Source organism: Mus pahari, chromosome 22 (assembly GCF_900095145.1).
Source record: "Mus pahari chromosome 22, PAHARI_EIJ_v1.1, whole genome shotgun sequence".
NCBI classification, from domain to species: Eukaryota; Metazoa; Chordata; class Mammalia; order Rodentia; family Muridae; genus Mus; species Mus pahari.
This window is the reverse complement of record NC_034611.1, coordinates 47,018,739-47,030,971: the sequence shown is the minus strand read 5'-3', so window position 1 is coordinate 47,030,971 and position 12,233 is coordinate 47,018,739. Positions and strand designations below refer to the sequence as shown.

The 12,233-nt window shown below is 41.9% G+C and overlaps 1 protein-coding gene across 2 annotated transcripts in view; it reads left to right on the top strand.

Moving 5' to 3' along the window:
• Nucleotides 1-12,233, top strand: part of Ubap2 (ubiquitin associated protein 2) — a 69,217-nt gene that overhangs the window by 19,494 nt on the left and 37,490 nt on the right. For both annotated transcript variants that reach the window (XM_021222229.1, XM_021222230.2), the window contains exons 2-4: nt 1,311-1,447; nt 8,019-8,096; nt 10,796-10,906. In XM_021222229.1, coding sequence (XP_021077888.1) covers nt 1,349-1,447; nt 8,019-8,096; nt 10,796-10,906 — 288 coding nt within the window. In that variant the 5' untranslated portion in view covers nt 1,311-1,348. The remainder of the gene's footprint in view (nt 1-1,310; nt 1,448-8,018; nt 8,097-10,795; nt 10,907-12,233) is intronic.

Below are 12,233 nucleotides of genomic sequence, written 5' to 3'. Positions count from 1 at the left end.
ACAGGGTTTCTCTGTATAGCCCTGGCTGTCCTGGAACTCACTTTGTAGACCAGGCTGGCCTCGAACTCAGAAATCCACCTGCCTCTGCCTCCGGAGTGCTGGGATTAAAGGCGTGCGCCACCATGCCCAGCGTTTTTTTAAGTTTTAAATTTCTTTTTTATTTTCACAATGCTTTGTGGTCTAAAACAATCATTTGTCTTATTCCTATAATAGCTTTAAATTCAGGGAACAGGCTGGTGGGATTGCTCAGTGGCGGACCCCCACCATGATAAAAACGGACTAACAGCAAAAAGCACTTGCTGTACAAGCCAAAGGCTGCGTTCACTTCCCAGACCCTACTGTACAAGGAAAAGAGCTGACTCAGATGTTCTCCTCTGACCTCCACATACTGACTGTGACATATGTGTTAGGTGTGAACACACAAAAGTCCTAAGTAAAATAAAAATTAAAAACTCAGAGGATGCTGTGAAAGTAGTATAATTATGGTAAAAAAATTCTGAATAATGAAAAAGTTAAGAGTGTGAAAGTTGTTAACCTCAAAATAGGATACAGAGTATGATTCATTCAACTGAGAGGCAGGTTGAAATAGGTACAATGTTTAAACTAGCTTTTGGGGCTTGTGAGAGGTTCTAGTTATTTGCTGTTAATGTAAAAAGCAGTGCAGTTCTATTCCCTGGGGCCTTTAGGCTTACGAATACCCAGTTAATACCGGACGTCTCTGTAAGGAGCATCTTTTCTGATGAAGTAGCTGAGAGCTCACATTTGATCCCAGGTTTCAGGAAGAGAGAGACTGGGCTTCTAAAGCCCACCCCAGTGACAGACCTCCTCCAACAAGGCTACTTCTGTTTTGAGAGGAGTGTTTCAATACAGGGTTTCTCTGTGTGGCCTTGGCTGTCCTGGAACTCACTCAGTGACTCACCTACCTCTGCCTCCAGAGTGCTAGGACTAGAGGCGTGCACCACCACCACCCATCAGAGTTCACTTCTTAATCATTTCCAAAGAGTTCCATTAACTGGGACCCAAGTGTTCAAATTAATGAGCCTAAGAGAGTCATTCTCGTTCACAGCTTCACATTTGTGTCTTGTAATTTATGACAATCAGATCTAACGGATACCTTGGTACATTAAGTGCAGTGCTGTGTCTCTAGCCCGAAACAAGTAAATTAAAACGAGGGGGATAGCTTTGCTTTTCTGATGGCATTTTTATGTTTTATTTTGTGTGTTTCCCCACTCTCCCAATTAGATGTTTGATTTTTTTTTTTTTTTTACCATGATTTGGAAGTTTTGCTCACAATGCCTTCTTTTTTGCAGCTTTTGTATTTTGTACATACATTTTGTATATTCTGTATATGATGACTTCTGTGAGCAATGATCGGTGCCGAGGTGCTCGGGACAAACCACAGATGCCAACAGCACATGCAGCCCAGTCACAGAAACAAGTGGTGCAGGTAAGCTTCCGAGACGCCGCTGTCTCCCTAGAAGGAAGGCTTTCACGACCCTCCCTAGGAAACTCAGGATTTAACCTTGTCTTTATAGAGTGACTAGTGAGTGTAGGAAAGAGGTGATCATGGTAAAACTGAATGTTGTTCCAGGAGAGTCATTGTTGTCCAGTCGTCACCATCTGCTACAGCAGTTTCCTTCCTTCCTTCTTCTTTCCTTTCCCTCATGCTTGTCATTGTCTGGTGTGTAATATTAGGAAGTGAACCCAGAGCCTCCCTGTTCCTAGACAAGCACTCTACTATTGACCTGTACCCTAGCCTGTCTGTTATTCTTCTAAATGAGACGGTTGAGTGGAGCATGGAGCACAGGATCTGGTGTAAAGTTAACATTCTGTACAACATTGACAGGTGACAGGTTTCTTAACAGAAACAGTATCTTTTTCCCCCCTTTATCTGTTTTATTTTTTATTTTTTATATTTATTAACTGTTTATGTGTGTACACGCATGCACATAAATCGTTGTGGTTTTTGCGGTTAGACATCCATCAGTTTGAAAGAGCTAGCTTCTACCATGTAAGTTCAGGGTTGGAGCCTCTGCTTGGAGTTGGCAGTAAGGACCCTTAACCAGAAGCAGAATCTTAGTGGATAATGAATCATTTCAATTTCAGATCCCTGGCTTGATACATTTTTATTGTTGGTTTTGTGATTTCAGACTGGGTCTTACTTAGGTCTGCCAACCAGGCCCTGAATTCCTTATTCTTCTGATTCAGTTTCTTGGATGCTGTATTATTGATATTGGGGTTGGTTTTACCAATGAGCTACATTGCTGTTTGAGTGTTTACCCTAAGTCTTTTTACATTTACAAGTGGTCTTCACAGCTGATCAAGAAGGACTGTATGTTGAGAGTTGTGGCACAGGCAGAGGCAGGCAGATTTCTGAGTTTGAGGCCAGCCTGGTCTATATAGTTAGTTCAGACCAGCCAGAAGACACCATTTCCAAGGCAACTCTTTATTTTTTTGGTTTTTCGAGACAGGGTTTCTCTGTATAGCCCTGGCTATCCTGGAACTCACTTTGTAGACCAGGCTGGACTTGAACTCAGAAATCCGCCTGCCTCTGCCTCCCAAGTGCTGGGATTAAAGGCGTGTGCCACCACCACCCGGCCCCAGGCAACTCCTATAAAGAAAACATTGAATTTGGAGCTGGCTTACAGTCATTCTCATCATGAAGGGAAGCATGGCAGCATGCAGGCAGACATTGTGCTGGAGAAGGAGCTGAGAGTTCTGCATCTTGATCAGCAGGCAGCAGAAGTGGACTGTGCACCACACTGGGTGTAGCTTGAACACCCAGTTGATTTTAGAGCACCCCCACGGTGACACTGATACATTTCCTCCAACAAGACCATACCTACTCCAAAAAGGCTATACCTCATAATAATGCCACTCCGTCTATGGGAGTCATACCTGTTCAAACCAACAGAGAGACCCTGTTGTTGAACTGTGGGGCTGGGGTGTCTTTTACGTTTCTTTAAGGAATTGCCTTGTATTAAGGAAAAAGCATAAGTTAGTAATAATCACAAATCCTAATAATAGTGTAATAATAATAATAGTCTTTAGAAAGAAATGAAACAAAAACAAAGAGTCTGAGCTTTTGAAGGTGGCCAAATGAATGTTAGTGGTGCAAATGTGTGCTTTGCAAGCAGATTTGGGCTGATTGACAATTAGATTGCAGGCTGGAGCAGGGAATTAATTCTTTTCCTTTCAAAAGGGTTTTATTTTTGTTTCATTTTAGGGTTTGAGACAGGGTTTTTCTATGTAGCCCAGACTGTCCCAGAACTTTCTATGTAACCAGTGTTGGGCTCAAACTTGGATTTTCTTGCCCTAGCCTCCCTGGGATTGAGAGTACACTAAAAGCTTCTCACTGATAGCTTTTTGTGAACCCTCTAAGGGATGGCTTAGCTTGTCCAGAGGAAAAGGCTGCTGACTGAACTGTGGGAAGGAATTCTTGATCTTGAGTTTCTTTTTTTGGTGTTTTTATTTGCTTTGCTTTTTAAAAATATCTTTAGGGGGCTGGTGAGATGGCTCAGTGGGTAAGAGCACCCCACTGCTCTTCCAAAGGTCCGGAGTTCAAATCCCAGCAACCACATGGTGGCTCACAACCATCCGTAACAAGATCTGATGCCCTCTTCTGGAGTGTCTGAAGGTAGCTACAGTGTACTTACATATAATAAATAAATAAATCTTTAAAAAAAAAAATCTTTAGGTTATACGCTTGGGCATTTTGCCTGAGTCAATGTCTGTACACGTATTTGTCATGCCTGGGAAGGCCAAAAGAGGCTTGTTGTCAGATCTCCTGCAATTGGAGTTCCAAATGGTTGTGAGCTAGAAATCGAACCCAGGTCTTCTGGAAGAGCAAACTAATACACCTAAGCAAGTAGAAAAGGAACAAGCTGGGCGTGGTGGCGCACGCCTTTAATCCCAACGCTTGGGAGGGAGAGGCAGGCAGATTTCTTTTCTTTTTTTTTTTTTTTTAAAGATTTATTTATTATTATATGTAAGTACACTGTAGCTGTCTTCAGACACTCCAGAAGAGGGCATCAGATCGCATTATGGATGGTTGTGAACCACCATGTGGTTGCTGGGATTTGAACTCAGGACCTTCAGAAGAGCAGTCAGTGCTCTTACCCGCTGAGCCATCTCTCCAGCCCCCTTTCTTTAATTTCTTAAGGTATAAACATTATTTTCTTCTTTCTGGTTTTGTTTAGTTTGAGACAGGGCCTTTGTAGCTTGGTTGGCTTCCACCTCATGGTCCTCCCTCCCTGACTCTTGAGTGATGAGCACTGCTATGATGGCAGATATGTGTTATTTTTAAAAGTAAAGAGTGTGTGTGTGTGAGGCTGGAGAGATGGCTCAGTGGGTAAGAGCACCCGTCTGCTCTTCCAAAGGTGCAGAGTTCAAATCCCAGCAACCACATGGTGGCTCACAACCATCCTTAATGAGATCTGACTCCTTCTTCTGGAGTGTCTGAAGATAGCTACAGTGTACTTACATATAAAAAAAAAAGTGTGTGTGTGTGTGTGTGTGTGTGCGCGCGCGTGCGCATGTGTGCATGCAGGCACAAAAGCTTGCATGTGCATAAACTTGAGTGTGCATGCAGGCGCACACACACATGAAGACAAGCATGTCATGGTTGCATATGTAGCTTGGAGGCAATTCGGAAGAGTTGTCCCCTCTTCTCACCTTTGTATGTGTTCTGAGGATTGAACTTACATCACCAGGCTCATGTAACCTGCTGAGCCATGTTGCCAGCCCATACGCCTTGGTAGTTTTTCAGTTGTTTGAGACAGGGTCTCACTGTGTAGCCCTGGCTTGTGTGGAACTCACTCTGTAGATCAAGCTGTTCTCATAAAGATCTGCCTACCTCTGCCTCCTCAGTCAGTGGTAGGATTATAAACTTTTGTTGTGTTCATCTTTTTCTGTTGGTTCTAAAATGCATCTCTGTTTTATATGTATAGATGTTGTGCCTGCATTAACGTGTGTGCACCATGTGTGCCTAGCACCTGCAGAGACCAGAGAAGGGTTTTGGATCTTTTGAAACTGGAGTTATTTATAGGTGGTTGTTAGTTGTCATGTAGGTGCTGGGAACTGATGCTGGGTTTTCTGCAAGATCTGCCATTATTAATCCCTGGCACTATCATGCACTGATAGACACACACATTCACACACACAACACACACACACACACACACTTTTAAAAATAACAGGTAAAATGAAAATACATATTGACAATGAGCCATCACAGCAGTGCCAAGGAATAGAGAGTTCCTATCTCCTACCCTTCCTCCAGTCATGTTAAATGGAAAGTCATAGGCAGTGTTTAGATCTGCTATGAAAAGCAGCAGAAGGCACTGTGTTAATATAGGACAGACTGGCCTGCTGTACTTCTAGCTCCAGAAGCATCCATGGTTTGCTGTCATTCAGAAATGGCTCTCATCCAGACTTCCAAATATAATGTGATCGTTCTGTCAGGTTATAGTTCTCTTTGGTTGTTCCTGTCTCCTTGTTCATTGATCATGCTGTTGGGCTTTTTGTTTACAATACTGGGACTTCTCAGGTGATGGTGGGTCCAGGGAATGGTTATCTGGTGTGCAGTGGGAATAATGAAAGTGTATTTATGGTTTTGAGTATACTGGGAAAGATTGCATTGACACTGTCAGGAAGTGTGGGTGCTGAATTTCTATACAGACATCTTTCTGGGTTTAATGCAGTAAGTAGTGTTTGGCAGTTAAGCTGAGGTAATAGCATGAAAAAATTGGGACGACAGGCTTGGCATTTAGATCGGGCAAAATAGGCCACAGCTGCTGGAATTTGTATAATCACCCACTTACATGAAATAGAAAGGCCTTGTAAAAGGTGTTTTATGGTTCAGAAACAGCCATTACCCCCTTGTATCTTCAAGTTCCTTGAAATGAGTAAAATTTATAATAAAAGTTGAATGAAGCTGGGCTGTAGTTCAGTTGGTATAGTGTTTGGCCAGTGTGCACAAGACCCTGGTTCAATCCCTAGTTTCACATAAACTGGGAGTGATGATGGCACAAGCCTGTAGTCTAAGCACTTGGAAGGCAGAAACAGAAGGTCAGAAGTTTAAGATCATCTTCTCTATATAGTGAGCTATAGCCTAGCTTAACCTATACATTCTTTCTTACCAAAACAAAAGTGCGAAAAGCTTTGAAGAAAAGCTTTGCTATGTTGATTGAGACTGTCTTATTCTGTGGTGCACACCTTTAATCCCAGTGCTGGGGAAACAGAGGCCTGTGGATCTTTGTGAGCTCAGAGGCAGTGTCTGCAGGGTGAGTTCCAGGCCATTCAGGGATACACAGTGAAATCTGTCTAACAGAACAAAACAAAGAATGGGAGATTAGGGCTAGTGGAGTGGCTCAGCATATAATGGTGCCTGCAACCAAGTCTGAATTCAGTTCCCAAGACTCACTTGGCAGGAGGAGTGTTGATCTCCAGATGTGTACTATAGGATGCCCTTCCCTTAAATAACAAACAATAAATACATATTTAATTATAAAAGAATATAGTTAAGCATGGTACTTCATACCTACAGTTCTGTCATTCTTTTTTTTTTTTTTAAAGGTTTATTTATTTATTATATGTAAGTACACTGTAGCTGTCTTCAGACACTCCAGAAGAGGGAGTCAGATCTTGTTAGGATGGTTGTGAGCCACCATGTGGTTGCTGGGATTTGAACTCTGCACCTTTGGAAGAGCAGTTGGGTGCTCTTACCCGCTGAGCCATCTCACCAGCCCCCAGTTCTGTCATTCTGAAGACTCAGACGTGAGAATTGCCACGAATTTGAGGCCAGTCTAGGTTAAAGAGTGACTTCCCGTCTAGACAGGCTACATAATAAGACTTTGTCCTAAAATCAACAGCAACCTAAATAATAGCAACAAAAATTCTCCCTCTAAATAGTATCCTGGGCCTGGAGAGATGGCTCAGCAATTAAGAGTGGCAAGCTGGGGTGCCACCCATGCTGATGAACCCAGCTCAGAGACAAAGGCTTTATTATTGGTCTTTTCTGGCTTCCATCTTGACAAGGAAACATGAGCCCCAAGGCTGAGGAGAGACTAACTCCTGACCCTGTTCATACTGTCCACACGTGCCCAAGTAGCAGTCAAATCGACTGTCACCCTGAGTAAACGTGGCTTTTTAAGATAGAACAGTAACTGAAGAAATACTTTTGAAGTAATGTCAGTTTTACTAGAAACTTGTACAGAGATATGGCAGGAAGTTTATATATTTTATCTACTTACTTGTTGACCTAATCCTTGTATATTTTCAAAATTAACATACTGTATAGGAGCCAGAAATAATGGTGCATATGCCTCTAATCTCAGGGACTTTGTAGATTGAGACTGGAGAAAAGAGTTTAAGACTAGCCTGGGTTATCTAGTAAGATTTTTTTTTTTTTGGTTTTTCGAGACAGGGTTTCTCTGTGTAGCTGTGGCTGTCCTGGAACACACTTTGCAGACCAGGCTGGTCTCGAACTCAGAAATTCACCTGCTTCTGTCTTCCAAGTGCTGGGATTAAAGGCGTGCGCCACCACGCCCGACGGTTTGTAGTGTCTTATGTGCATCGCTGGTTAGTCCGTGACTTGGTATGTAGATGGGGCAGAAGGATGCTCCTGAGTACTGGGAGCACAGGCACATGGCTTTGCCACAGCTGGCATCTTGCTTTGCTTTCTTCTCAGTGGGAAGGAAATCCAAGCAAGCCGCATGACCACCAGCTCATTGGCAGGGAACGAGTCCTTTCTGCTGTTTAGTTGGATGGTAGTTTTCTTGAGTCCCAAAGTAACTACTTCCTTTCTCCCTCCCTGAGATAAGAACTCAGCAAAGCCCAGGGTGTCCTCCTCTTCTCACGTAGTCAGGTGTGACCTTGAGCCTCCGGTGCCACCACACCTGGTTAATCAGTGTTTCTCAGAGTCCTGCTTAGTGGTTCAGAGTTGTCTTTGGCTGACATTCCAGCATCTGTTGTCATATTTTAGCTGCTAAAAATCTACCACTTTTTTTGCTTCCTAGGCAACGGCTGAGCAGATGCGACTTGCTCAAGTGATCTTTGATAAGAATGATTCAGATTTTGAAGCTAAAGTTAAACAGGTATGATACTGTGACTTTTCCTTTATTCTTAGTGGAAAAATATTATTTTCTAGGAGGCTGGAGAGATGGCTTAAGCAGTTAAAAGCATTGGCTACTCTTCCAGAGGACCTGGGTTCAATTCCCAGCACTCATATGGCAGCTCATAACTGTCTGTAACTCCAGTCCCAGGGGATATGACACCCTGACACAGACATGCATGCAGGAAAAACATTGCATATAATATAATAATAATAAATTATTTAAAAATATTTTTTTTATGTATGTGAGGGTTTTGCCTACATGTACACATTCTTATCTAAGGTTGTCTAAGGGGACATTAGAACCCCTGGAATAGGAGTTATGGGTGATTGATTATGAACCACTGGGTGAGTGCTGGGAACTGAACCTGTGTTTTCTGCAGCAGCAACAAGTGTGCTTGACTGCCAGATCATTTTTCTAGCCCCTGAACTAATTTTACTAGGAATTTTTCATTTTAAAATGAACTTATTACTTAGTCTGAACTTGTATTCAGTAATAACATTTTGGGCCTATGATCAAGTACTCGATATTGATAGCCAGATGACGAAATACAGCATGAACATCTTTGTCTTGACAGTGGACTCTCAGTAATTAGTGTGTTTGCATGTGGCCAGTGGACTCGACATTGCTGAAATCCCACTGACACTTCTGTATACCTAGCTTTAGAAAGTATAACTTTTGAGATGTGAGGAATATTTTTTTAATTGTAGGAAAGAGACAAATTGCCTTTTTAAATGTCAGTGTGATTTCAAACTTAAGTTGACAAAGTATAGATTTTTTTTTTAGGATGATGTTTTCATCTCAAATTTCAACAAAATGTCTTTTTGATAAGTTAACCTTAATTCCTAACCGTTCTTTACTACTTTATGTCCTTCTAGACGCTAGAAAGCAGGCAGGGAGCTCTGTCTCAGGGTCAGATACTCCATTCTGAGCTGTTTTCTAATAGTTGTTTTTGAGATCAGCATGCCTTTTTGGTATGTGAATTCCTTGTTCTTACAGTTGCTGACATCAGGCTCATAGTCATTTTTTTTGAAGTTCTTAAAAGTAATTGATTAATAATCATATGACTCATGTGGCTGGCACCCTCTGTAGTCCTGGCTACTTGTAAGTCTGGCTAGACAGAAGCCCAAGGTATGTTTGGGCCTAGAGGTTTGAAAGCCACCGGTGGGACAGAGCCATATCCTGTCCTTCTACCTAATGGAAAAAGGTAAATGTATGCTACTCTTTCCGACAGGGCATCTAGCTGCACCTAGCTGCCTCGCAGAGCGAGGCTAAGTCTGACTCTTATTGTATGTCTTTTTTTTTTTTTTGGTTTTTCGAGACAGGGTTTCTCTGTATAGCTCTGGCTGTCCTGGAACTCACTTGGTAGACCAGGCTGGCCTCGAACTCAGAAATCCGCCTGCCTCTGCCTCCCGAGTGCTGGGATTAAAGGCCTGCGCCACCAGGCCCGGCTATTGTATGTCTTAATAACTGTGTGTCAGATAGTACAGATAGCTTATATCAATAGCGAAACACTAGGCAAGTGTGGTGCAGGTATATGATCTCATCCACTTGAAGGGCTGAGGTAGGAAGACTGAAATTTAAACAGGTTCTCAGTAAATCTTCTAATTTAGAGAAAACCCGTCTCAGATAAAAGTGAATGTAACAAGACTTACCTTACTGTAGAGCACTTGTTCTTCACTCTCAGTGAATCCATAGAGTGCTTAGAAGTGGTGGTCCTGTGCGCTCATGTAAAGAGCTGTGCTTATGTTTATTAGACCAAGAGGTCTCCTTTCTGCACTTCAATTTATTTACTTTTGTTGTGCTAAGGATCAAACCTCATACATCCTAGGCAAATGCTCTTACCACTGAACTACAGATGCAGCCCACAGATGTGTGTTCTAGACAGCTGGTCCTATAGTACTACAGACATGAATCTCATGAAATGTTGAAACCAAACAGTTTTTGAACTTGAGTACATGTTAAAATAATTAAATCCTGCTAATACACAATACTTTTGTCATAGATTTGTTCACGATACTTTAGGATTGTTCTAATTAGGAAGATGCTAAGAAGTTTGTGGGGCTGGTTAAAGAGAAGGGGATGAGATTTACTTTGACTGCAGCTGTAAGATGTGCTGAAACTGTGACAGCTCTTGAATTCTGCTTGTGAGACTTTAGGTTGTTACTAAGTTTGTATAAAGGATGTTCTAATGCAATTAGTGAATGCTGACTATGTTCAAATGAAATCCTAGTTGACATTTTAGGAATCAAAACTTTGCAAGTTCTATGCTATTCACTTAAGTTTGAGCATGATCTAGGAGTTCTGAGAGTGTTGGTTTGTGCATATGTTATGTTGTTTCATAAGCTGAGGTTTGTGATGAACACCTTTAATTCTAGATTGAAAGGCAGAGGTAGGCTGATTGATCAGTAATGCGTTTGAGTTCAGCCTGGTCTGTATAGCAGGTTGTTCAGGCCAGCAACCACTACTTAATTTAAGACTTTGCCTACTTTTATTTGGGGACACAAGAGACACAGGAATCTCAACCTGCTCTTTGAGCCTAAACTTAATAGAGTCTAGAAAAAAAAATCGTGTGGAAGGACAACATAATTGCTCTATTTGAATAGAAGAATCACAAAGTTAATATTGAATGCCTTTTTTTCACCCTCTTTCTTTTAACCATTTTCTGATTCTTTTACTAGCTTATGGAAGTGACAGGAAAAAATCAGGATGAATGCATCGTGGCCCTACATGACTGTAACGGTGATGTGAACAAAGCTATCAATATACTGTTGGAAGGGAATTCTGACACTGTGAGTATTACCCACTCACTGGTCCAGCTCCAGTGTCACGTTGCATTTTCAGTTTCACTGTGGATGGGAGCTGTGTTGGAGGGAGTGTTCTGGGAATCAACCCTGGGGTCATTCACTTTATAGACAAGCACTAGAGGAAAGTTCCAACAAGAACTTGGCTGGTTATTTCTTTCAGCCCAACAGTTTCTAAAAGTGTCCAAGCTTGTGGACATTAACACCACCTGAAAAGCTTGTGACTCAAGACTAATAATGGTTACTCATCTTAGTCATCACCTCTGACTACCCCTTATTCATCTCACACTCTGCTTTAGCCCAGGCTAGTCTCAAACTTGCTCTGAGGATGACATTGAACTTGTGATCTGCCTGTGTCCTTTGCACTAAGATAACGGGGTGCACCACCATCCTGGATTTATGCAAAACTGGGGATTGTGAATGGAGTCACTCTCCTGACTTACAGCCCCAGCTCTACCTTTTTTTTTTTTTTGTTTGTTTGTTTTTATTTTTTTTAAAGAAAAAAGATGTATTTATTTTGTTTTATGTATGTGGTATGTGCATACATATATCAGGTAAGTGCCTGTTTCCCTAGGAGGTCAGAAGAAGGCATTACTATCCCCTAGAACTGAGATTCTGGGTATTTGTAAACCACCATGTAGGTGCTGGAGACCGGATCTATGTCCTCCATAAAAACCAACAAGCATCCTTTGTTGTTGTTTTTCTACCCAGGGCTTCTCTGGGTAGGTATCCTTGGCCATCCTGGAACTCCCTCTGTAGACCAGAGTACCTGCCTCTGAGTGCTGGATGACAAGTGCTCTTAACTGTTGAACCATCTTTCCAGCCCTTCCTGCCCTAATTCTTACATCTTCAGACTAACTGAAAACCAGGATGTGCTAGTTCCTTGCTAATGAATTTTAACAAATATTCCATAAGCATGTTCTTTTGAAACAGACCCTTGCAATGCACAGATATAGAAAATATGTTGTAGTGCTTAAAAATCACTCGAGAATGTTGTCTGCTCTGTTCCCTTGACCTCTTTATGGAAATTTGATTATATTTGATTTATATTTCTAAACTGAGAAAACTTTCAGAGAAAATTAAAACAAATTATACATCACCTACAAGAAAATACAGTGATGAATTTATCCAACATGGCTTTCTTGGGGCTGGAGAGATGGCCCGTTGGCTATGAGCATGAACTGCTCTCTAGAGGACCTGAGTTCAGTTTCCAGAGCTCTTCTGTGATAGTTCTCAATGGCAAATAATTCCAGCGCCAGGGATGAACACACACACACACACACACTCTCTCTCTCTCTCTCTCTCTCTCTCTCTC